At 39.1% G+C, this 25769-nt stretch overlaps 1 protein-coding gene and 1 pseudogene across 1 annotated transcript in view; both read right to left on the bottom strand.

Moving 5' to 3' along the window:
- LOC113234850 (salivary glue protein Sgs-3-like) overlaps window positions 1-16504 on the bottom strand; it is a 24098-nt gene extending 7594 nt beyond the window's left edge. Inside the window, exons 1-2 of the mRNA XM_026470372.1 lie at window positions 16346-16504; window positions 11190-11269 (exon numbers count right to left, since the gene is read on the bottom strand). Of these exons, the coding sequence (XP_026326157.1) occupies window positions 11190-11269; window positions 16346-16504 (239 nt within the window). The remainder of the gene's footprint in view (window positions 1-11189; window positions 11270-16345) is intronic.
- A 4063-nt stretch (window positions 16505-20567) lies between these two features.
- On the bottom strand, window positions 20568-23524 carry LOC113234849 (annotated as a pseudogene).
- Between the last annotated feature and the right edge of the window lie 2245 nt (window positions 23525-25769).

The following is a 25769-nucleotide window of genomic DNA, read 5'->3' as shown; positions in this document are numbered from 1 at the left end:
AACCATCACACCGTTTCACAGCTTCGGTACACATCCTGCCCCCGCCCAACTACCTCGCACAGCTTTGTTGAAACCATCACACCGTTTCACAGCTTCGGTACACATCCTGCCCCCGCCCAACTACCTCGCACAGCTTTGGTGGAAACCATCACACGGTTTCACAGCGCCCCTACACATCCTCGCACTGCCTAGATACCTCGCACATCTCTGGAACCGCAGCATAACGTACTGTCATTACATTCTTTGATCTTTGTAGTTAGCAAACTAAAAAGAGGATACAGCGACGGCTGCAATCACGAGATGACTTCGTTGCCTAAATGGTTTACCCTACAGGCGCTGGATGAGGAGGTCCCGGGTTCAATTACTGATAGGACCCATTTGGGAAATAAACTTTTCTGAAGTAATTCGCTGTTTTGATACTCATAGAAGTGGAATTCCTTAGTTTAAGACCAGGAAATTGGTATGCTTGGCGTATTATTGTTATCATACCTAGTTAAAAGTTTACTTTACCTTATGAATCATCAAATGAATTCATATATTTTTCTCCTAAAATGAAGAAGTCATTAAAATGTTGATCACCTTCTACAATTGGCTTTCACCAAGGAGAAAGGCACTCCATGTTGAAATACAGGACTTCCTTTTTTTTGTCGGGAAATTATCTTTCGTTACCTGAGAGACGTTTTGGGGGCCTCATATAAAACCCCACTGCTCTAGTGGGAACGACTTTGCGCACTGGAACGTCCCCAGTACCTGGGAGGAGCTACGTGCTTCCCCTCACAAGTGGGCCACATAGCCCCGTCATCCTCCTCGCGGTTGCCAGACTAAAACGCTTATTATACTACCCGAAATCAAGGGCCCTGGTTAAGGTGAACGTGGCCCCTGTTTAGGACGCCACTCTTGTTAATTTATATATCAGCTGCCCTCAATAGGGAACCTAACTCCTGACTCTTATTACACCTCCATGAAGCACGCAGCTGCGATGGTATGCCGTCGCCGAGCGGGTTTAGCCCTCTCCTGATCACGCTCGAGGAAGACTCCTTCCGGAGCATCATCGCTTCACAGGATACTACTACCCCATGGGACTCTTGAGTCGTCAGCATAGCCGCCACGCAAAGTAATGCCTGACGGAGAGAGATCTCGCTCGGTCCGGGCAACCAGGTTGTTCTGGTCACAGGCCGACGCGGGGCATTCCTCCAGCGTGTGGTAAGCGGAATTCTCTCGTACATTACTTTTACCAATGGGAACGGCACTTCATGTTGACATACAGATCTTTCTAGTTCGACTGTAGATAATGGCTTCATCTATTTGAAGAGTTATATATAATATCAAGTGACGGGACGAAGAAGTCGGCACAATTAAACGACTAAATCACTAATGAAACGGGATAAAAATATGCATAGTAATTTCCAAGGTAGTTTTAGTAAGGCAACATCGATTATTTTTACTGCCATTTGTTTTTGACAAAAACACAAATCCTAGAAAAGAATGTTTAAAAAAATTAAATTAAAAAAGTATCTACTTATACCTTATCCACTTATGAAAGAATAAAAATGGTGACAGATCGGTCTATTTTACTGATCACGGCAGTATATACATGACAATGTTTTTGAAAAAATATCACTTGCGCCCACTTAACTAATGGCGGCAGCGTTTGGGCGCATGCATTCTACACGAGTTACATCGCGCCACGTGGCGATCGTGTGCGTTTAGATACACTTAGGTGTCATGGCAAAATAAGCTCTATTATATATATGGCTAAAGAGTCGCCATAGCTTCATTAAAGAAGTATACCCTCTGAACGGGGAAACTAAACAGGCCCGAATAAGTCTCTGGAAGAAGATACAACCCACGGCGTCACTCATCCCGCTGTCTGAACACCTCCCTCCTGGGCATGATATACCTTGGCAAACTTGGAAGTCCCTAAATAGGCTGCGGGCCCAAGTCGGTCGAAGCAAGGAGTGCATGCACGGGTGGGGTTACAGAGAGCGCCTGTATTCGTGGTGTCTATCCCCTGATAATGGCACATCTTTTGTCCTGCCCTGCGTGGCCCTACACCTGTACAGGCGAGGACCTGTACAACGCCACTGATAATGCTATCTCAGTTGCTAAGTACTGGTCCTCACAAATATAAACGTCAGAGTCGACACGCCAAGAAGAAGATAAGCTCTATTTATATATATTAGCATTTACCTTTTGATTTAAGTGAGAGTCCCAGACACGCGGGTGAGGCTGGCTTGGATTTGGTCTACGCGGTGCGGTTGCATTATTCAGGGGAATTTAAACGTTGTTGCCTAGTAAATACAATTCAGATTCGCCATGAATGTACGTGAAAGCGTGGTAACTGGGCGAACGCCGCGCGGCGGCCGCGCGAAAACTTTCTCCTCATGTACCTGGGCGCTTAGTAATTGAACAAATGAACGATTGAAATTCAACTACCATTGCAGCTAGATTTTAGCAGAATAACAAATATTATCATATTTGCAATATAGTATCAGTGGAGTTGCAACGTAATTACTATGACCTGTTTTCCAAGGCGCCAGGAGTCATTGGTCGTTTAGTATGAAGTTTTAAATCTCGTTAATGGCTAATTTTGAATATCGACGGGGATCTTATTACAGAAGCGTATACATTGCCCCATAAATGAATTTGTGATTTTGTGAAGACAACTGTCAAGAACAGCTAGTTTATTCTTTATCCTCGTATTAATGTTATGTCTTTCATAAAAAAATGCTATTCTTCTTAGTATAAATTACATTTTAATAAATGTACTGTGACACTAGTGTATGAATGTAAATTTATTGTAATTATTAATACAAAGATCGAACAAATTTCCTCGATCCGGCCGGATTCGAGCCGATGTCTTCTAGCATACCGTGCCAGACGTCATACCAACTAAGCCACGGAATGAAACTTTCATACATTTCTCATAGATGAAAAGAAAAGAAAGTAAGAAAAAGTTAATACAAAGACATAACAATAAGCACACAGGAAAATTCGTGAGGTCCGCTTTTTCGTTCCGTGGTTTCGTTGGTATAGAATCTGGCACGGTATGCTAGAAGACGTCGGTTCGAATCGATTTTTTTTTCTAAGTATTCAATCATTGTATTAATAATTAAAACAAAGTAGTGGAATAATGTCACATAAAAAATAATTGATTGTCAGTTCAATAAAAATTTAAAATGTTAATTTATTCAAATTTATCTCTCAAAGACACTCTGGGGCCCCAGATTGTAAATTGCCGAAACCACACGTTTCTGCAGGATAGAGATTCTAGTACTATCGGCGGCATTACCCTAAATTAAAATGCCGATTCACTTTAGTTACGTAAAAGAACACGTTTAGTTTATATTTTGTTAACTTGCTTGGTATATTGTTAAGGAGTAAATGTAATTATAAAAAGGGGACAAAAATAGAGCTTTATGTAGTTCACATGGAAATCGAAACTAAAAAAATGACAGTACAGTCATTGACTTACAAATAAATGGACGACGGGTCTAATACAAAAACCACGAAAAAAATGTCCCAAGTCAACCTATTCGAAATTTAAATTGTTATGTCATCGCAGTATCGCGCTGTCCGTAGAACAAATGAAGACTAAAGCGGAGTGTCGCGCTCTGTATACGATTTTAGCGCCTTACAAGTGCGGACACTTTTTAGCGCGGACCCGACGTCCATATAATTGTAAGTCAATGAGTACAGTACGTAGTTTTGAAGAAAACGTTCGATAATTCAAATATAGAATGTAACTGCTTAACTTTAACCGAATTTTAACCTTATAATATCTAAACAGTTAAGAGTTCTCATGCCAAAAAAGTTTTGACGTTGGCTCCGCCCAAATTTGTGAAACAAATATATGCCTGAAGTTCGCGTGACATGCGACAGGAGATGTTGAATTTTGCGCATTAAAAGTACCAAATTCGTTTTAGCGGAATAACTCTAAAACTAAAGGGATTAAAAAAAATCTGTAGTGACAGTTCTCGATCATGCATAAATATAATTAATTATCTAATTTTTGTCCTAATAACCTGTAGCATTTCGAGGATAAATCGAAAAATTAGAAAATTAGAAATTTGTTAGAAAATTAGAGGTCATTTCGTGATTTTTATCTGTCGAGGAAACTTTATTGTTTTATGTTTCTGATTAGAGCCTATTCTTGAATATATCGTGTAGTTACTCATACAATATTTTATTTTTAACTTTAAAGTGAATATACCCCTCTAAAATCAAATCGAAGATTAGGAATTTTTCCTCTGCTCCCTCTTCTTATTTTTTATTGCTGTTGTGATAAGAGAACAAATTGTAATGTTAAATAAAATTATCGACAAGCGTTGGATTAGTTACTATCTTAGCTTGGATTTAAAAATGTAATACTATAAATCCATGTACGATTACATTAAATCTATTGTAATATTATAAATCCTTATAGAATCTATATTATAAAGCAATACCTTAGTATAATAAATCAAGAATAGTTTCAAGTAAACTTTATCATAAATTGATAAATTTATTGCAAAATCAAATTTAATTTGCTAACTTTAAATGATAGTAAGATAGAAGTGGAAAAGTAAATGAAATCAACTATGGAATCTTAGAATAATAACGCTTAGAAACCTAGTCCGCACACGCTAAGTGAGGCAAATTGAAGCGCGCCAAAAGGGCCTACACGAGCGGGCGGGTCTTCAGTGCTCAAGGTCAACTTGCACCGCGAACAGCTCCAGAATTTTAGCTAAAAATGACGAAATGTGCGGTAAATGAGTGTAAAAATACGTCAGACAAACATAAAATAGATACTAACATCACATTCCACAAGGAAGTAACGCGTTTCAACTTGTATATTTTTATATAAATATTCACTAATACCGAAAATTAACCTACTACTAAAACTAGCCTACATGAATTTGATTTTTGCCTCACTTGTGACAGTTCGTTTGATATGAAACTATCATTCTATGCGTTATTATTCTAAGTATGGAATATGACTTCTCTTGTTCTTAGCGTAAGAGCCAATTTAATTTTTCCGTTGTTGATATTATTTAAAACTTTCATTGTTTATTGATGTTCTCGCTTTGAAAAGTTATTAGCAATAAAAGAACCCTAAAACGATTTTGTTATTTCCGCTCGAGCTCGAACAGTTGTTAGAGGGAAATGAAAAAAAGATGGCGGATACAAACATTCTTCGAGATCTAATTGAGACGACGATTATAGATTGTAAAATTAATCTTGATATTCATTAAATTTATTTGTAATTGTGAAGTTGTTGTTTCTGTTCCGCCACCCTGATGACTTATTAATATTTAAAATGTATCTAAGTTGTAGTACGCGTGTCAGCAACCACAAGTAAATTGAATATTTTTAACATTGACTTACAAATAAATGGACGACGGGTCTAATACAAAAACCATGAAAAAAATGTCCCAAGTCAACCTATTTAAACGAAGTGACATGTAAAGGAATATGAAAAAGCTAAAACGTTGAATTTAAATAGTAATGTCATCGCAGTACTGTCTAATTTTGCTTGCTTCGCTGTCAGAAGAAACAAACGAAGACTAAAGCGGGCATGACGCTCTGTATACGATTTTAACGCCCTATAAGTTCGGACACTTTTTAGCGCGGACCCGACATCCATATAATTGTAAGTCAATGATTTTTAACTACAGTTTATTTAATTTCATAATCGTTTACATCTTTAATTAACACTGAAAAGATCATGGACCGACGTTAGCATATTCTTAGCTTAAAAAGATTTGTAAAAACTTTATTATGAGTTAAAATATGGCGAGGTTTTACAACAAAATTATAACTTTTTTCAATAGTTCCTGGAATTACATCTATTTGTCAAGTTTTATTGAAATTGGTTACCTGAAAGTGCGCAAAACCAAATGTATCCCCTAGTTTGCCACTCTTAAAGGTGTAATATTTTCTTCACATTTAAATGGGACCAATACCGAGGTAACCTCTTTCCAACAAAAAAGAATCATCAAAAACGGTTCACAAATGGCGGAGTTATTGCGTAACATACATACAAAAAAACATACAGTCGAATTGAGAACCTCCTCCTTTTTTTAAAGTCGGTTAAAAATGTACATCATTTTAATGCTAAACTAAGGAACATAAATACAAATCGGCTGTGGACTGTATATATAAATGTATGTACTTTGTTCAAGCATAGACACAGTCAGGCGAGAAAAGATTAAAACGTCACGTTATCTAAGTATACTATAGTTGTATTATTTGTCCGTGAAGTTTCCTAAAATGTATAAATAATAAATAAAGGAATAATGCCGTCATATAAAGGAACGTCAAATAATGAGTAGACTACGGCCTTAGAATAATAACGCATAGAAACCTAGTCCGCACACGCTAAGTGAGGCAAATTGAAGCGCGCCCAATAGGCCTACACGAGCGGGCGGGCCTTCAGTGCTCAAGGTCAACTTGCACCGCGAACAGATCAAGAATTTTAGCTAAAAATGACGAAATGTGCGGTAAACGAGTGTAAAAATACGTCAGACAAACATAAAATACATACTAACATCACATTCTACAAGGAAGTAACGTGTTTCAACTTGTATTTTTATATAAATATTCACTAAAACCGAAAATTAACCTACTACTAAAACTAGCCTACATGAATTTGATTTTTGCCTCACTTGTGACAGTTCGTTTGATATGAAACTATCATTCTATGCGTTATTATTCTAAGACTACGGCATCGACGTGCAATCGATTCGCTAATGAAGAGCAGAACACCAAAGAATTGCAATGGCAGTTCAATGGTATCACTAACAAGCTTCTTTAGCAGAAAACAAAATCCTGTCAATGACACTACCACACACAACTGTGAGTCACCGGAAGAGAAGCGAAGAAAAATGTTTTCCTTGGCTATAAATACACATAATAATGAGCACCACCTCATGGCCGAAGATCACGATATAATTGCAACTGATCACTTGTGATAAGAAATATTATAAATAAATAATAGTATTTTACGACGAAAGGGTTTAAAATACGAATGTGGGTTCACACGAGTGTTTTAATGCCTAATTATGTGCAGTTACATATACTGCTTTATCTATCTATACACATATTAGAAGCTCTCTATGACGTGTTTAGGAACTGCATGTTACCACTGGCCAAATGGCCAAATAAAAACTTTTCTCACTCATGTCACACTACGGTAGTTTTTATTTAATTCATAGACAAGCTAGGTAGGATTCGCTCTGGACCTTTTGGAGGGAAAAGTATCGTTTTTATTTTGACTTTCAATTATTTTGTTAAATCTAGTTTAAAGTGGAATAGGATAGTGCTATTGTGCCTTAATCGAAGATTAAAACGCGAAATTTTACGAATCTCGAACTAAAATATCCGTATCGGCCCGTTTTAAGGAATCCCGAGTCAATTCAAGCGCGCCGCCTCAAATTGCCTATCCTCTTTGTCGCGGCCATATTTACAGAAACATAATTAAACTTCATGTTTAGGCTGATGGCTTTGCCAAGGCCTTAATTAATAAAAAAAAAAAACAAACTAGGTAGGCAAAGGTTCCACCATACAGCCACTTCATATATTTAGACAAAAGCCAAACAGCTACGGAACAAAAATCAAAGGATAGAATAGAAGTGGCCAAGTAGCGCATATATTTTAACCAATTTTTTTTTAATACAGTTTTATGGCCCTTTGGTTGCAAGACTTTTAGGCCAATAAAACCTATCAGGAGTCAGGCCTTAGAATAGCGTCCTAATTGATATTATTTAGTGAAAATACGACGTTATTTTATTGAAACTCTTATAATTCTGTGTGCAGTACTATAATATTCACGTTTGGTCTTTGATAATACTCATTAGAGTTCTATGTACAGAAGTTTAATGAAGTTTTTCAGCTCAATGGCGAGTACCATAGACAATAGAATTTTGATTCAGAACTAAAAAGAGCGCCTTTATGATATGGTTTATGAAATTATAATTGACAGATTGATTACAGGAGTACAGGAGTAGAAAAACAATTTTAAATTACCTGGAAAAGCAATAAGAGCGAATTTGTCGGGGTAGTTCATTGTCAAGAAATAGTAGGTGTGAAAGTAATATTTAACAATGAGTGAAAGCCTTGAAAGGCGTAATTGGAGCTCTAAACGCCTTTATGGGCAGCTAGAAAAGGGTCAGACAAGTCGCCTTCCAACCTTGATATACTGCAGTGAATGTTAGTTTTGGCAACAGAAGCATGCATGTTGGGAGAATGCCCTAGAAATTAAAATGTAGCATACTATATATCTGTGGTATAACTTTATACTAGATATAAAAGAAGGTAGCGATATGAAAAAAATATGTAATGACCAGAATTGAAAAAAAAAATGTTTAGACGATTTTGTCACATAGAAGATATGAATGCTTGTAAAATAACTACACAATTTTTTTTATTTGCTAATCAAGCTTTTGTAAGTAATAATGTTTCTGCAAATAGTCCAATTTACCGAATGTGTAGAACATGTAATGATGTTGGTTGTAACCGTGATATATTCCGTGATAACCTTCCCGCATTTAAAAAGTGCGTCGTTAAACGACTCATTTGACGTATTTTAAGACCTTCTATTTTAAAATTCTTCTGTATTGTTGTTATTGTATCCTTTTTGTTTTACTTTTTTGTTACTAAGATCGCATAACCTATAGTTTTTTGAATGCTGTGTACAGTTATAATTGGTATGCAGATTTAGTGATGTTTCTTTTTAAAATAATTTTGTTTGAAAACGATGCTGTAATCTGTTTTCTGTAATTTGTACCATTACAATAAAAATAAACAAAATAAATTTATAATTAATAAATAAATAAAATAACATGTTTCTTTTTTTAGGTATAAACCATTAATAATTTAACATTACTTTACATAACATTTATATTTTATTTTATTTACGGAAAATTATTATTAATAAAGTTTTTATAGGAAATGAAACTATTTTTCCGGATTTAAATCCGGAAACTCGAAATAAAGTTTTTAATTAAGAATTAATTTAGTTTGAGTTTAAGATACTAAATTGAGTGTTCTTTTAAAAAGCACTTAGCGCATACTATCTTCAGAATAATATTGGCTGAATCATTCACTCTCCTAAGAAAAGACCAATCAATGTCTTTTACGTGTTGCGGCGAAAACATCATTTAGGTAAATGTATCGATTTCCTATTATAGGTGGCCATATTTATAGGTGACGGCACGAAGTAGCCGTGAATTCTAGACCGATACAGTACGCTCCACTGATGCTGTCAATAACTCACAACGCCCCTTGGAGATCTAAGAGTCATTCTAGGGATGTCTGGGCCAAATAATTGACAAGTTGACCCACTAGTTCAGAAGCGTAGCGGGTAGAGGTAATGGTGGTACATCAGAAGCGTAGCGGGTCGAGGTAGAGGTGGTACATCAGAAACGTAGTGGGTAGAGGTAGCGATGGTATGTAATAAGCATAGCGGATAGAGGTAGAGGTGGTATATTAGAAGCGTAGGGGCTGAGGTAGAGGTGGTACATCAGAAACGTAGGGGGTAGAGGTAGCGGTGGTATGTAAAAAGCATAGCAGGTAGAGGTAAAGGTGGTATATTAGAAGCGTAGGGGGCAGAGGTAGAGGTGGTACATAAGAAACGTAGTGGGTAGAGATAGAGGTGGTACATCATAAGCGTAATGGGTAGAAGTAAGGGTAGTATGTCAGAAGCTTAGCAGGTAGAAGAGTTCATAGTCTCTGCCTAACTCAGTAGCAAAACAGGCGTAATTTTACCTACGCAAATTACTAAAAATATTATAAGCTACCTAAAATTATTTGGTAATTTGTACACAGAGTCAACGGTTCTGGTTTCACGAATCGCGATTTAGTTTTTTATAGCTCTTTCTCACGAGAACGTATGTCCTTGTAGTTACTTACCTAAGAGAGCTTACCTCAATAAGCCGAAAAGGTCTGCCAGTTTTATCCCAGGAAATTACCCCGCTACTCGTCAACTAATTAAATGTGAGTCGGGGTAAAGTCAAGTGAGCATCGTACTTACCTTTACGCAATATATGATGTATGTAATAATTACATTCCTAAATAATGGGTTGGCCAAACAGTCCGTTCGGTTTTTGACTAGCTAACTTTAAACATAAAAGGAACTTTTTCCCTATTAAAATTGTATATTGTCTATGATCATTTTAAAAATGATATTTTAGCGCGCATTTCAAAAATAGGCGGCAAAGTTTTATGTTTAAAATTCACGATAAAGGCTCGGAACCGGTGAATCGTAAAGATTTTTATTTCAAAGTCACTTTAGAGTAGAGTCTCCGTTACACGCCACGTCCCAGGTGTTTGGGGCTGAAGCCGTCTCCCATGCGCATACGGTCTCATTCTCTCCAAAAGAAGTGGCATTAGCCATTAAGAAAATGGTAAGGGGTAAATCACCGGGTCATGATGGCCTCAGCATTGAGCACTTGCAACATGCGGGTTGCCATTTGCCGCTGGTACTTGCTACGTTTTTTACACTGTGTCTCAATCCCAGTTACAGTAGTGGTGCCAATCGTAAAAAACAAGATGGGTGATTCATCGGATCCATCTAATTATAGGCCGATTTCTTTGGCCACCGTGATTGCAAAAGTCCTAGACAGTCTGTTTGATGACCACCTGAGTGTAAACGATGCACAACTTGGTTTTAGACCAGGTCTGTCCACTGAGAGTGCTATCTTATGTCTCAAGCATACTGTCCAGTATTATACTGCTAGAAAGACCCTGGTTTACGCGTGCTATCTAGACCTCTCGAGGGCCTTTCTCCTGGTTTCATATAATGTATTGTGGGAAAAACTATATAATGAGTCCAGTTTGCCGCGTGAAGTAACAGACTTGTTTAGGTATTGGTACAATAACCAAAGCAATTTTATCAGATGGGGAAGTGCTATCTTGGACTGTTATGGACTGAGCTCACCCAAGCTTTTCAATTTATCCAAAATAATATAAGTTACGTTGGCGACATGGTGCTACTTAGCCCATAGATTAGAGCACTTATGTCTTTGATGCAAATTTATGAGTCATACGCTGTGACCTACTTAGGTACAATGTTTTGAAGAGCGAGCTGATGGTTTTTACGTCAGGTACTAAATGTTACAATATTATGCCTAATGTAACACTTTGCGGTGCTCCTTTGAATGAAAATAGTTTCGAGATTTAAGTACCTGGGTCACTGGGTCACGGATGACCTTTCTGACAACGTCGACATCGAGAAGGAGCGTAGGTCGTTGGCTGTTCGTTGTAAAATGTTGGCCCGCAGGTTTGCGTGCTGTACAAGACAAGTAAAGATTACACTTTTTAAAGCTTATTGTCAATCTTTTTACACGTGCAGTCTGTGTGTCTACTATACGTGAAGGACATACAACGGCCTGCGCGTACAATACAACAACGCGTTCCGGGTATTGCTGGGGCTGCCGCGCTACTGCAGCGCCTCGGGTATGTTCGTGGAGGCGCACACAAACGGGTTTGCAGCCATCATGTGCAAGAGGTGCGCCACCACACTATGCCGCCTGCGCAGCCGCCCCAACCACATCCTGAGCGCGTTGTCCGCTCGCTGGGACTCGCCGATGTTCGCTCATTGGATACGACTGCATACCGCCGTCGCATATTATTGTTAGTTTTTAATTATTTTATGTTGCTGTGTATGTATTGTGTAACTAACCCTTAGGCTTAAGTAGTTTGTAATCTTACTAACAATCTATGGACCTGGTTCCGAAATAAATTATTATTATTATTATTTTTCTTGTACTCGACTGATGGTCGGATATTTGGAACCAGCCTAAGCCACGTATTCTGGTTCGGTTGTGGTATTGTGAGATTGACTTTTGTAGAGGTATGTAGGTTTTAGGGTGCAGATCTATCATTTTTAAGGCGGTATGAAGGGTTTTCGGTATGATACCAGTTGACGAAATTATAATGGGAACTATCTTAATGGTTTCTTGATACCACATCTGTTTGATTTCATCTGCTAAAGGATGTATTTTTGTATTTTTTCACTGTGTTTCTGTTTTAAGTTGTTTATATTGGGAACGGCAATATCTATGAGGTAGGTGGTCTTTGCAGATTTAACAGTTAGTGTTATATCAGGTATGTTGCTGAGGATAGTGCGGTCGGTGACGATATCTCGATCCTAACATAGTTTTACTTTATTATTTTCCAGCACATTTTTCGGTTTGTATTTGTAGTAGGGTGTATGTGTTTCTGTCAGACTATGTTTGAGTGCAAGTTGTTGGTGAATGTATTTGGCAACATTATCATGGCGATGTATATAATCTTTGTTGGTGAGTACGCTGCAACCTCCTGTTACATGATCTATAGATTCAGTGTATCGGTGGCATAATCGGCATTTGTCGGTTTCTATTGACTCTTTTAGGATATATTTGGAGTCACTGCGTGTTTTAATTACTTAGTCCTGTATAGCTACTAGGAATCCTTCTGTCTCACTAAATATGTTTTCCTTTGGTAAGCCAGGTGGTTGATGAAGTTTGGTCTATGTGATCTTGTTCCAGTTGATGGGGGAATTTGCCGTGAAGTGCTTTGTTCTTCCAGTTTTCTAACTTCTGTTCTTGTTTTAGAATTCCGGTTTTTGGGTCAAATTGTTTATTGTTCAGAATGAGAGGTATTCCAGAATGAGGTAAGAGTACTATTGCTTTGTGTAGTGTGCTGTCGTTGGCTTTTCTGATGAAATATGTTCGCAGATTGTCTATTTGGGTGTAGTGTAGGTTTTTAATGTCCATGAATCCGCGACCACCTAATTTTCTTTTCAGTGTAAATCTTTGTACAGCAGAGTGTGTATGATGAATGTTGTGTCTATTGCATGTTGTCCTAGTTGTGGTGTTGAGGGCATTAAGCTCAGTATCGGGCCATTTGACGATTCCGAAAGAATACGTTAAGATGGGGATGGCGTATGTGTTAATGGCTTTGACTATATTTCTGGCGGATAATTGGGTACTGAGTATTTTATTTAGTCTCTGTTTATATTTAGTTTCCAATGTGTTTTTTATAGTATCTTAAATATTTGTATGTCTCTCTCGGTTCCATGCTGTGTATAGTCCCTCTTTGTAGCTCAAGTCCAAAAGAATCTGTTCTGCTGTGCATGCCTTTAATGATGCTATTGATTTTACATTTATTTGTTCCAAAAGTAATTTTTATTTCTGTGCAAATTTTTTCCGTTAGTCTTAATAGATGGTCTGATTCCGGTTTGCTACTTGCGTATAGTTTTATGTCATCCATGTATAATAGGTGTGTAAGTTCGATTTTGTTTTCTCTGTCAATGAGGTATTCATATGTAGTTATTAAGTATTCTGGAGAGAGGATTTAAGGCAAGACAGAACCACAGAGGACTAAGAGAGTCGCCTTGGTTTATCCCGGGTGCAATTTTGAGTTCACATTGAGTTTTGTTGTCCATTTGGTCATTGCGCGTCGTAGGAACTGTATTAGACTATTCTCAATCTTATATATTCTCAAGATGTGTAGTAGCCATAAATGGGGCACGCTATCAAAAGTTTTTGGGTAATCGATATATTAGTAATATAAATTTCTGTGTTTGTGTTTTACTTGATTGTGTATTTGCGCATCTATTATTAGTTGTTCTTTACAACCCATTGAACCTTTACTGCAACCCTTCTGTTCCTCTGGTATGTTTTTTTTTGTTGATACGTGTGAGCTGATTTTATGTGTACTAATGGATGTTAGTAGTTTGTACATAGTTGGGAGACATGTAATGGGTCTGTATTTGGCTGGGTTTGTTGTGTCACTATCTTTGGGTTTTAAGTAGGTTGTTCCTTGAGTAAGGAAAGCAGGCATGTCGTGTGGATTTTGAATGAAGCCGTTTAGTGTGTTTGCTGTGTCTGTGAATTGAAGTTAAGTATTTGATCCAATAGTTTTGAATGTTATCAGTTCCGGGCGCTTTCCAATTTAATGATCTTTTTATTGCTTGTGTTACGTCGTCTTTGTCGATTGTTATTTCTGGCATAGGTTAAATTTTCTCCATCTTTTGTTCTTCTATTTCAGTCCATGACGAGTGTGTATTGTGTTGTACGGGTTTTGACCATATATTTTCCGAGTATTTGGAGCTCTTTTATGTCTGGTTGTTATGTTACTATTATGTTTTCTGAGTTTAGTTTTTGGTAAAATGTCTTTTGGTTGTTACTGAACAAAATACTGTCTGACTTTCTTTGGTTACTTTTCTTGTATCGGTTCAGTCGTTTAGCTTGTGCCTGTAGTTTTTGCTTATTTTTATCGAGTTCGTCTATTAATTCTTGTCTGGTTTTGTTATTAGGGTTTAGTTTTTGTTGTTTTTTCTGTGTAAGGTTTCCGTTTAGATATTGTGTGAGTTGTCCTATTTCTTTCCTTAGCGTTGTGATCTTGTTTTCTATTCGTTTCTCCCATTGTGGTTTCTTTTGTTTATCTGTTTTATTTTTTTGTGTATGGGAAGCGTGGTCTACTGTTTTTTTAGTTTTTTTGTCGTGTAATGTCGTAACTGTTATTGCGGCACAGTATATAGCAGTGTGAACTTCTTCAAACGTGATTATTTTTTTGTATTGTAAGTGTTTGTCAACTATTTGATTAACGATGTAAACAGTTTTAACTATTTGCAGTGTCGTGAATTGAGTGTATATTAGCTTGTTGACTATGATGTAGACATGTGTTTGAGATCTGTTGTTCTTCTGTAGTATTAATAGTGCTACTTGTAACTGGGGGGTGTAGGTGTAATCGTCTGTTTTATGCGTTCTCGCTCGTTGATATTCTATTGTTTCGATAGTCGCTGTTCAGAAAGATGACACAGTTCTGGGAATTGTTGTATGAATATATTATATAGCAATGGCCTCCAGGCAGTCATATCAGTTTCGCACTTTGTTACCGTATAGTAGCAACGGAGGAGCTCTGTGTTAATATCATTAGTCGATTTCATCCGTTGTCTACTTCTTCCTGCTAGGGTAGTTGCAGGAGACATATCCTGCAAAACACTTCTTACTGATGTGTTGATATTGAGGTGTGATGATTGTGTGTAGTGACCTACGCAGTTTATTGAATTATTATTTCGTAGTATTCGCGTAGTAATGGTGATGTGGGCACAAGAGAATTAGCAACTGCTTCTTGTGCAACATCGCTTGACACTGGTGATGTAGTTGTGGATCGGGATGATTGAGGAGATTGATGCGTGCAGACGAAATTGGTGATGACGAGGTTGAGTAACGTAAAGTTGATGAATTTTCATCACTTGCTGCAACAGTATTGGACTGGGCAGACCTAAGCGATACGGGGCCCCCTCCCCAGAATACGTGGGGCAGCCCGCGCCTGATGGCCCGGGGCGGGATTCTCCCATGTGGGTACCCGCCTGGGGTAGTTCTCTATTTCTTAGTCGCATCGCATATTGTCTCACTATAGCTCCGTTGGTCGTTGGTAAGTTTGTAGCAGAAAGCTTCCAATGTCCGCCCCTCACGTGGCATCAGGTGGTCGAGCCGGACGTGGAGTTAGGTTTATAAGGCCTAAAAGATTTATTTTGAATTTTAAAATGGTCTCCCATTATGGCGCTATTTCCCGGCAATGGCACAGTCGGCCGGGGTCACGAACTCAGGTGCACGAATCGGCGAACAATACGTGCCGTATCGAGCAGGACCGCCTTCTGCATTTGTGCTGGAAGCGACACGCCACAGAAATCCAACTGCCTCAAGCTGTTAGAAAAGCTGACAGGAATTAACCCATTTGCGGACAAAACAATTGGGATTGTTTCAGTGGAGGCCACATCCCACATGTCGGTGATTTCGTGCGCCAGGTCAAGTTTTTCGGTTTCAGCTTTCACGAGACGCTAGTCATGCGGGATGGTGACGTCCACAAGAAATACCCTCGACTGCGATCGATCCAATATCACAATATCAGGTTTGTTCGCAAGAATAGTCCTGTCCGTGATAATAGATCGATCCCAATAGATTTTGGTGCAGTCATCTTCGAATATTGGCTCCGGTGAATACTTGTAATATGGCAACCTCTTTTACCCTTTTACCCTTTTACCCTTTTAACCTGTTGCACTAGTCCGTACTTGAGAGCGAGCTCTTGGTGTAATATTTTGACTGCCTGGTTGTGTCTGTGCAAGTACTCGGTGTTTGCAAGAGCGGAACAACCGGAAACAATTTGAAACAATATGCCTAAGTGACTCTCCGGGACGGCCACATGCCCGACAAATGTCTACTGTGCCGTCTTTTAGGATATATTTCCGATAGTTCCGCGTCTCGATAACCTGATCCTGTATTGCACAGACAAAACATTCGGTTTCCCTAAAGAGGTCCCCGAAACACAGCCAATGTAGGGAGGCTTTACGGTCCATAAAAGCCTCGTGGATTACCTTGAAGAACCTCCCATGGAGCTCCTTCTCTTTCCATACGGACTCGCGGTCAGAGGTGCTAAGCACCACCGGGTCTCGCCATTCCTCTTTAGCCAACGATAAGGGAGTTAGCCCTTTATCACATGTGACAACCTTCCCACGAATTACGTCATCCGTCATCGTCAAAAAGTAGTTTCTGAGATTGCATATCTCGCGGTTGTGCATGGTTTTGACACTTAATAGGCCTCTACCTCCACACTTCCGCGGGACATACAATCTCATAACTGACGATCTCGGATGATGCATTCGGTGAGAGGTCATCGTCGTGCGGACTCGTCTATCCAGTTATTATTATTACTATTATTGATTGCCTTGGTCTGCTCTCTAAAATAAACTTCCTTATACCGCGACAACTGCCGAGGTCTGGTAGCAATAGGCTCTACCATAGGCCAAGATGTCGCACAAAGTTGAGGCCACATTGTTTCTTATCACGAGCAATAACACTGTATAAGGAGTATCAGTATTCAGTAATGAAATTGATTTAAATTGTACTTCCGTTTCTATGATAAGGAAAGTGATGTGATAAGTTTATAGATAAGTTCATAATGTATTGTACTTTTGTATATTATTGTATTTCTTTTAGTGCATGCTGTGCTCACCTTTAAGTAATGGGACACTTGGTTTAAAACCATAGTCTCTGTATACCTACATAGTTATAGTGTACTCATTGTTGTGAGAGCTGATTTAATAAATAAATAAACATTGGGTGCAAGTATACGTGAGTAGGGTAGTAATCTAGACGTGGCATTTCTCTGACATTAAGTAACTTTGAAAAATTTAAGAAAAATTTACTGGATTACTAACATTACTATAGATCATGGTCTGAAATAAATAATTATATTCTTCTATTGACATCTACCGACACACAACTGAGATTATTAATTACCTGGTCTCAAACTAGGGAATTCCCTGCAGTAAGAGTACCAACGCAACGAAATTCACTCCGTGATACTGCTCAGGATTTGAACATGTCACTTTTTCGTCCAGCGTCTGTAGTGCAAATAATTGGGCTAACGAAAGAAACTTTGGAACCTTTGACCTTGTACAAGGACAAAACTTTCCGGTGAAAGTACAAAATATGCCAAAACAACGTTATACGTATTACAATTATGATAAATGTAGATAATGATAGAGGAATTTCTACCGTAGGCTACTAATGTGCAATTCTGTGACTGGCAAGTAAGAATCATTTTTGGTTATCACGAAACATGTCAAAGTCACATGTGATGATACGTCAAAGTCTTCTATCACATGAAAGTTATAAAATGAATACGAGTTACATGAACGAATTATGTATGTGTGTAATTATTACAACTCTTCTTTTTAATAGAAAAGTTGTCGACTATTTTGTATCGTAGAATCTTTAAACTTATCCCCTAAAAAGTTATCATTTTGCAGATGTGACTTTATTATACCAAGTGTGCTAAATAATATTTTTTTTTATAACATCAAGTGACGGGACGAACAAGTCGTGCGCCTGACGATAAGCAACATGCTTGTCCATAACAGTTACAGTGCCACTCAGAGCTTTAAATTGCAAAGTTCTGAGGGGCACTACCACTGCGTTCGTCACCCCTGAGACATAAGTTGATAAGTCCCATGTGCAATTTCACATATGTAATGACGCTATGTAATATCTGGTGCCGATGTCGTCACTTTTTAGCTTTTGTGCAATTCAACACACTTTGGCGGTCGGTTCAGGCGCAATGTGGTACAGGCAGGGTAAGTTCTCTATTCACAGCGCGACTTGCAATTAACTCCCACTGACTTCGCGGTCCGTTCCGCAATCGTAACGGTTTCGTGCCCGCAACCGCGGCAGCTACTTGCCCGCACAAACTTGCAGGGTCGTGAGTATTGAAATAAAACCGCTGTCTAGCAACACCGGCGGGCGCGGATGGAAACCGCTCCGTGAATTGTTAACCTTATTAACCTTAAACTGACGCTACACAACGAGTTATGTGGTCCTACCTAATCGATAGTTGGAAACCATGTTGCTGTTTTTAGTATTAAAAAAAATATTCCATTTTTCATACTATATCTACACTGGTACTGGTGTATTATTAAATTAATGTATTGATATAAATTATTATTATTTTCTTAATGGCGGCCACTAGGCTTGCACCACTGTCAGTTTTATAAGAATAATATAAAAAATATGGCGACAATCGCCAGTGTCAATTTTCCATTATACGTTACCACGGGTTGGTGAAGTTGTCACTGTCAAGAGTAAACTCGAACCATCAACGAATAAATTAAATTAATTTGTTTTTTTTTATGGAGGATTTATGTAATTTTCTATAATTGTTTCTAATTTATTTTGCATGCACAAGTAAAATAAAGCCGATTTTATTTTATTTATTCTTTAAATACATTTGCAATTGAAACTGAAATTGAAACAAAGTCAGAAATAGTAATAAGAAAACCAATCTTTCGATTTTCCTGCAGCTTCAATCCAACCTTCTTTTATCTTGAACTCATTGGAAAAACTTAAAAATTAAAAATACTCTACGTTTAATCTACGAATATAATGGAATTTAAATATCTTAAATATCTAAAACACATAAATTTTTCTTCAAGCAACAGCAACATCCAAATTGACATGAAATTGAAACGGTTATCCGAAATATGAGTTGTTAAAGTTACTCGAAATAAAATGTTTAATAATAACAAAATAAAAGAAATCAACTTAACGTGAATGCTTTTCGCTTCGATATTTTAGGAACTTTAATTACAAAAATCATAGTAAGAAATTCAAACATTTCAGTAAAAATTTATTGTCGATAAAAAGTCTTCGTAAATGAACATCACTATATTTAAGTCTAGAAATTTCTATGGACACAAAAAGAAAACATTGAATAATAATAGAAATAGTAACTTTTTTGTTTTCACTCCAATTTTTACAAGGTGTATCGCTACACTTGGCATTTTTACGTTTTACGAGAGATCTTGTATGTACAACGATCGCCATGTCACTGTGGCGATGTTTGTAGGCGTGGGTGCGTCTCAGTTGTTCGAAAATCAAATAAACTAATTTCAGAACATATACCGTTCATATAATATAATTTTCATTTGGACTAATTTCAGTTCCTATATTTTAACTTCATATAATTGTTGTTTGATATAACATTCACATTTTATAACTTTTTTTAAAATAAAGCTCATATCATATAACTGTCATTTCATAATATATTGTCAATTCTGATAATTTTCACATAGTATAATGTCATTTTTTATAAATAATAAAGTTAAACCCGGCTCGCCGTGGTACTTGTCTGTTCGATACTAGAGTGTAACTTTATGTTTTCAATAGTATAGTTTACATAGCTGAATCTTCGTTTCGACAAAATTATTATTGTTACACACTGGATTCCTTGGTGGTTTAAAAGAAAACAAATGTATTTCACATAGGTCAAATCTTGGTTGCGTCCTCTATCTAGTAGGTTAGGTTAGGTTAGTATATGAAAAAGCCGCACGAGCCGAGCGAGCGCAGCGAGCGTGCCGCGGCAGCGGCCGGCGAGTGCCAGAAGCGAATTTGTTTGCGTTTACGAACATAGTTTCAGGTCAAATTATAATTGATATACTATTAGTTTTAGGAATATCGTTTGTTGAAATTGAAATAAAAGAATTATACACATATAATCAGCATTTATTTAGTAAAACATAGGAAAAAATTAGTTTATATTCATAATTATTATAATTAATATTCATTCATTTTTTCATCTACCCCGTATTTATACTAACTACAAAAATAATTATACGTATAACCGTACATTAGTTTTTGCTACTTGCGTATAATCAGGCGTTAGGTTAAATGATATTTATTCTGATATTCATTTTGACCATATCGAGGCGATACGAACCACGCCCCCATACCATATCTCCCCTTTTTTTCTATATACATGAATTTCACCAACATCATTTAAGCTTACATTAATGCTTTGCTTCAATCAATCAATCAACCTATTGCAGTCCACTGCTGGACATAAGCCTCCCCAAGTGTACGCCATAGTGCCCGACCACGCGTTTTCCGCATCCAACCACTACCCGCGACCTTTTAAGTCGTTCCATCGTCGGTCCATCTTGCAGGGGGGCGTCCTCCATTACGTTTGCCGAGACGTGGTCTCCACTCGAGAACCCGCCTACTCCGTCCGTCATCGGTTCTGCGACAGATGTGGCTAGCCCACTGCCACTTCAGCTTGCTACATTTCTGGACGAAGTCCACAAATTTAGTCTTATAACTTCGATCCGGACTTTGTCCCTTAACGAGATACCCAGCATAGACCTTTCCATAGCTCGGTGAGCGACGTGTAGTCTGTGAGCCAGTTTCACCGTCATATTCCACGTCTCGGCTCCGTAAGTCATGACTGGTAGGTCGCATTGGTTGTAAATCCTGGTCTTCAGGCACTGTGGGAGTGGTGACGAGAAGACATGACGCAGTTTCTCAAATCCTGCACAACCCAGCTGCACTCTTCTAGCTATTTCACGCTCAAAGTTGTCTCTGCCTAGTTGCAGGGTTTGCTCGAGGTAGACATAGTCTCGGACAACTTTGAGCGTTTTGCCATTAATCGAAATCGGCTCCGGGATACGAACGAGCTCATTGAACAAGACCTTAGTCTTGTCCAAAGTCATCCGAAAATCGACTGATAATGAGGCAGCGTTAAGGCTGTTCAGCATTTTCTGCAGATCCAGATTTTGCCATTATAACGATGTCATCGGCAAAACGAAGGTGTGTGAGATTTTCACCATTAACATTGATGCCCAATCCGGTCCAATCAAGTGTCTTGAAGACGTCCTCCAGAGCGTTAGAGAACAGTTTCGGAGAGATAACATCTCCCTGTCTCACGCCTCTGTGCAACTGGATGGGTCTTGTCTTGTTGCTTTGTACTTGGACGGACATCGTGGTCTTGCTGTACAGATTTCTCAGCACCTCTACGTACCGCCAATCAACTTGGCATCGCTGCAAGGATTCCAGAACAGCTCAGGTTTCGATGGAGTCGAAGGCTTTTTTTAGGCTATACACAGTCGCTGATTATACTCTTCGGACTTCTGTATAATCTGCCGAACAGTGTGTATGTGGTCCACGGTGCTATAGCCTTTTCGAAACCATGCCTGTTCCGGTGGCTGGAAAGCGACAAATCTTCCGTCGAGACGACTTGTGAGGACTTTCTTCAAGAGTATTTTGTCCCCTTTCTAGAAAAACAAAGCTACCACGCTTGTGCTCCACGCCTCCTGGGTAGTCCCATTGGCTATGACGACGTTGAATAGGTCCTTGAGCTTTCTGCGCACTGGGTCTCCTCCTGAGGGCAGGGGAGAAGCTCAGAGGTTATTCCGTCTTCGCCGGGAGCATTCCCATTATTAAGCTGTTTAAGAGCCCTCCCAACTTCGTCTTCATCCACTTCGCCTGTGAAGTGGCATGAAAGTGTGGCTCTTGGGTCGTTCGCGTTGCGTGGTGGCTTTGGAGCCCGCGAGGAATATCGACTACTGTAAAAGTCCTCGACTTCTGCGAGAATTTCTGGAACTGATGTGACAGTTTTACTGTCCGAGGTATTTAGCTTCGTCAGTTGGCATCTACCCAGTGTTTTTGTAAAGACTTTCGACCCCCGATTCCTTCTCGTATGAGTTGCGTATTAAAGATACGTAGGTCGCGTCTCACCGACTTGCGAATGGTTTTTTTGAGTCGGCGGGCATCTGACGAAGCTTCTTCTGGCATCGCGAGTCGTGTCCTCATCAATTCCAGAGTCTCAGTCGAGAGTTTGGACTTTCGGGCTCCTCGCTGTGTTCTGAAGTGTCTAATTCCCTCTTCGCGAATTACCCCTACCACACTTTCAAGGTCCTTGTCAACATTTGCCGTGGTTTCCAGCAAAGCGAAGCGATTGCTCAGTTCCAACTACAACGCTTCGGAGCCATGCATGGATTGGAGCAGCATTGGACGAATAAGAGATCTCATCATACGGCTTCTCTCGACTTTGAAGTCGATATTTAGGGTACTTCTTACGAGTCTGTGGGTTACCTATTGACCACTGAGATATCCCTAAATTACGCTTCGTCGATCTCGTTTTTCGTTATACCATTGGGGCTTTGCCAGGTCCACTTCCCAATCCTCATAAAGAAAGTGTTCATGCAGAACAACCCCTGCATGTCCAGGAAGTTTACCAGCATTTACCCCGTTTGGTTTCGCCATCCAATGCCGTGTTGTCCGATGCACGATTCCTAGCATTCGCGCACTCCCGCTATGGCACTGAAGTCTACCATAACAACGGTGTAGTGGGTATTGGTGGTGTTGTGTAGAGCCTTTCCCACGTCTTCGTTCATGGCTTCGACCTCACTGTCCGAATATGTCGACGTCGGTGCATATACCTGTACAACCTTGAGAGAACATCTCTCGGTTAGCTTCAGGACAAGGTACGCTACCCGGGTCGATACACTGGATACCTCCAGCACGTTGTCACGAAAAATTTTGTTGACAAGGAACTCTACGACTCCTTGGGATAGTTGGTCGCCCTCTCGAAAGTAGAACAGGTGGCCAGATTTTAGAGTAGTCGTATCCTCCCCCTGTCTCCGAACTTCAGACAACCCTATCACATGCCACCTTATTTTCTCTAGTTCCACTTCGAGTTGCATCAAACTTTCGTCCAGCCGCAAACTGTGTCAGTTATACGTTGAAAGAAAGAAAGAAAGAAAATACATTTATTTGTTTACCACAATGACACCACAAAAGACAAAAGATAAAAAAAGAGAAAACGGAACAAAACAGAACTAAAACAAAACACGATCAAAACATTCAACGTAAAACAAATATATAATTACGTTGCCAAGGTTAAATTGTGGCAGCCTTCCGTAACCCGGGGATTCTTTCCACTCCCTGTCTTACCGTTACCGAGGCCGCTGCCTTGGCCTGGAATAGTAAGACGGCCGGGAACTGAGGGCCGCTTCTTCCTTGGCTTTGACATTTTGGGGGTTAATGCCCATACTCACCACACTGGGCAAACGGGTTGGTGAGCGCAAGGCCGAGTCTCGCGTCAACAGCGCTGCTGCCCGCCGCTGACCAGGGTACTTAGGATTCTGCCTGTAGATGGATATACTGCCATCGGTCGGTCGGCAGGGTGCACCACGTGCAGGTGAGGATGACTTTTGGGACATTAAGTTGGTGTTTTTCCCCCACACGCCCTATGCTTTGCTTGATTTATTGATAAACAAAATACACTGAAAAACATACCGCACACTGGAACTTAAATTTATCATGTATATATCATGATGTTCCAATTGAAATGAGGTCTAAATTTCAACGCTCTGAGACAGACCTTGCAGCATTTTGTATTACGGCAAGTGGGTACAGGAAGAACAAGTCGTGCGCCTGTTGCCATGCACAGCAGTTGCAGTGCCACTCAGAGCTTTAAATGACAAAGATCTAGAGGGCACTACCACAGCGCCCGACACCCTGAGACATAAGTCGATAAGTCTTATGTGCTTGTAATTTTACCAACACCCTTACACTTCCAAACCGGAACGCAGTAATGCTTACATTATTGCTTGGCGGCAGAAATAGGTAAGGTGGCAGTACTTCCCTGGACGAATTCTTTCACAAGGAACTCTACGCTACCAAACACACTACGTTGCGACGCATTATTCTCTGCGGCTTTGGAAAGCACCACGCTAGAGGTTACCGCGAGCATGAGACGGAATCCACCGGTATGAGCCGGAAACTTATTGACTGTATAGTCGCTAGTGGCGCTAACATTGGCGGACGTTCACAGTATCGTAAGGGTATCCCCTTTTAGTGTGCGCTAGCGGGCATAAAATCCTCTTCAATTCTCTTCCCGGCCATACATATGAGGTTGCGTCGGCGTGGCGACGCCTGAGCGATGACACTGACTTTTACTACATATAAATTAGAACTATATATTTTTGTTTTATAATACCAAGTGACGGGACGAACTAGTCGTGCGCCTGGTGGTAAGCGACACGCCTATCCATAAAAAGATAATTATCTTGCAAATAATTTTGAAAAAACACTCAATCACTCCATTTGAGTCTAAGTCCTCATCCTACCAAAGACGACTCAATACCTTCTCTTCCCGTGAACAACTTCGCACATCACACTCTCATAGATTCTTCTGCTTCCTTGGTACATTCCTTTACTTCAAATTAAATTCAACATTGCATTTTCACGCCTTGAATAAGATGGGATGTAAAAAGACCGAATTATATTGTAAAAGCTAATTGTTTTATTCTTAATTAAATATAGCTATTTTGTTTTTAAGCACTAATATAATGAATCTGTGCACAAACAAGATGCTTAAGATACAGGTAATAATGTACTTAGTTTAGGCATCGCAACTATACTGGTAGGCTTCTAATAATTAATTGTATAGCTTTGTGATTAGTATAATAATTAAGGTTTATTTTTTATTTTATTTTTTACCAATTGTATATTAGCTTCCCTTACATTTGTTTTTGTTTTTTACTTATATTTAGATTAAGTTATGTTGAAATAAATTTATCTTATCTATCTTATAACAATTGCAATGCTTTAAATCGCAAAGATCCTAGAGCCACTGCGCTCGTCACTCTGAGACAAATTGACAAGTTCCATGTGCCTGTAACTTCGCCAGCACCTTTCAAACCAGAACGTAGTAATATTCACATTACTGCGTGGTGGCAGAAATAGGTGAGGTGGCAGTACTTCCCTGGACGAACTCTTTCACAAGAAGCTGTACTACGACTACTCTATAAAATGCCACATGGTGCATTGAAACAAGGGGCCAGAAGACGAAGCGGTGAGTGGTGCTGCAGAGTGTAAGTAAGCGACGTTAAGTTGCGACACCGGATTGCTCGTGTGGCATTCCGTGTGTTCACACTCTGACACTCTTTCTACGTTGTAATTATTTTTCATATTTTATGTTTTTCCTACAATCTTAGTGACTGAATAAACACCAAGGTCAAGTTGAAAAGTCGACAGTTTGCTTACGAAAAACTCGATTAATTGTGATAGCCACACGATATCAGCACCGTCGGCATCACACAATGAAAAAAAACTGACTTATCACGTGGAACAGTAATCGTAACATGATTAAGTTCATTAATTAATTGTTGCTGCAATCATTCAGCTTGTTGCGTTTACAGCGTTGCTTTCATTAAACTCAATTTGATAAGAGTCCGATTTATTTCAGTGTGCGTCATCTATGTTATAGAAAACAACATTTATTAGAATATCGATAAAAATAGCCTTATGCCAGCATTACTGCGTTCCGGTTGTGATGGGCAATGGTGCTGGTGAAATTACAGGCTTATGAGATTTGTCAACTTATGTCTCAAGGTGACGGGCGCAGTGACAATGCCCCTAAGATCCTTGTCATTTAAAGCTCTGAGTGGCACTGGAACTGTT

This window comes from Hyposmocoma kahamanoa, unplaced genomic scaffold, assembly GCF_003589595.1.
Source record: "Hyposmocoma kahamanoa isolate Upper Pololo Valley unplaced genomic scaffold, ASM358959v1 86, whole genome shotgun sequence".
Classification (NCBI taxonomy): domain Eukaryota; kingdom Metazoa; phylum Arthropoda; class Insecta; order Lepidoptera; family Cosmopterigidae; genus Hyposmocoma; species Hyposmocoma kahamanoa.
This window is presented reverse-complemented; position numbering and strand designations above follow the sequence as displayed.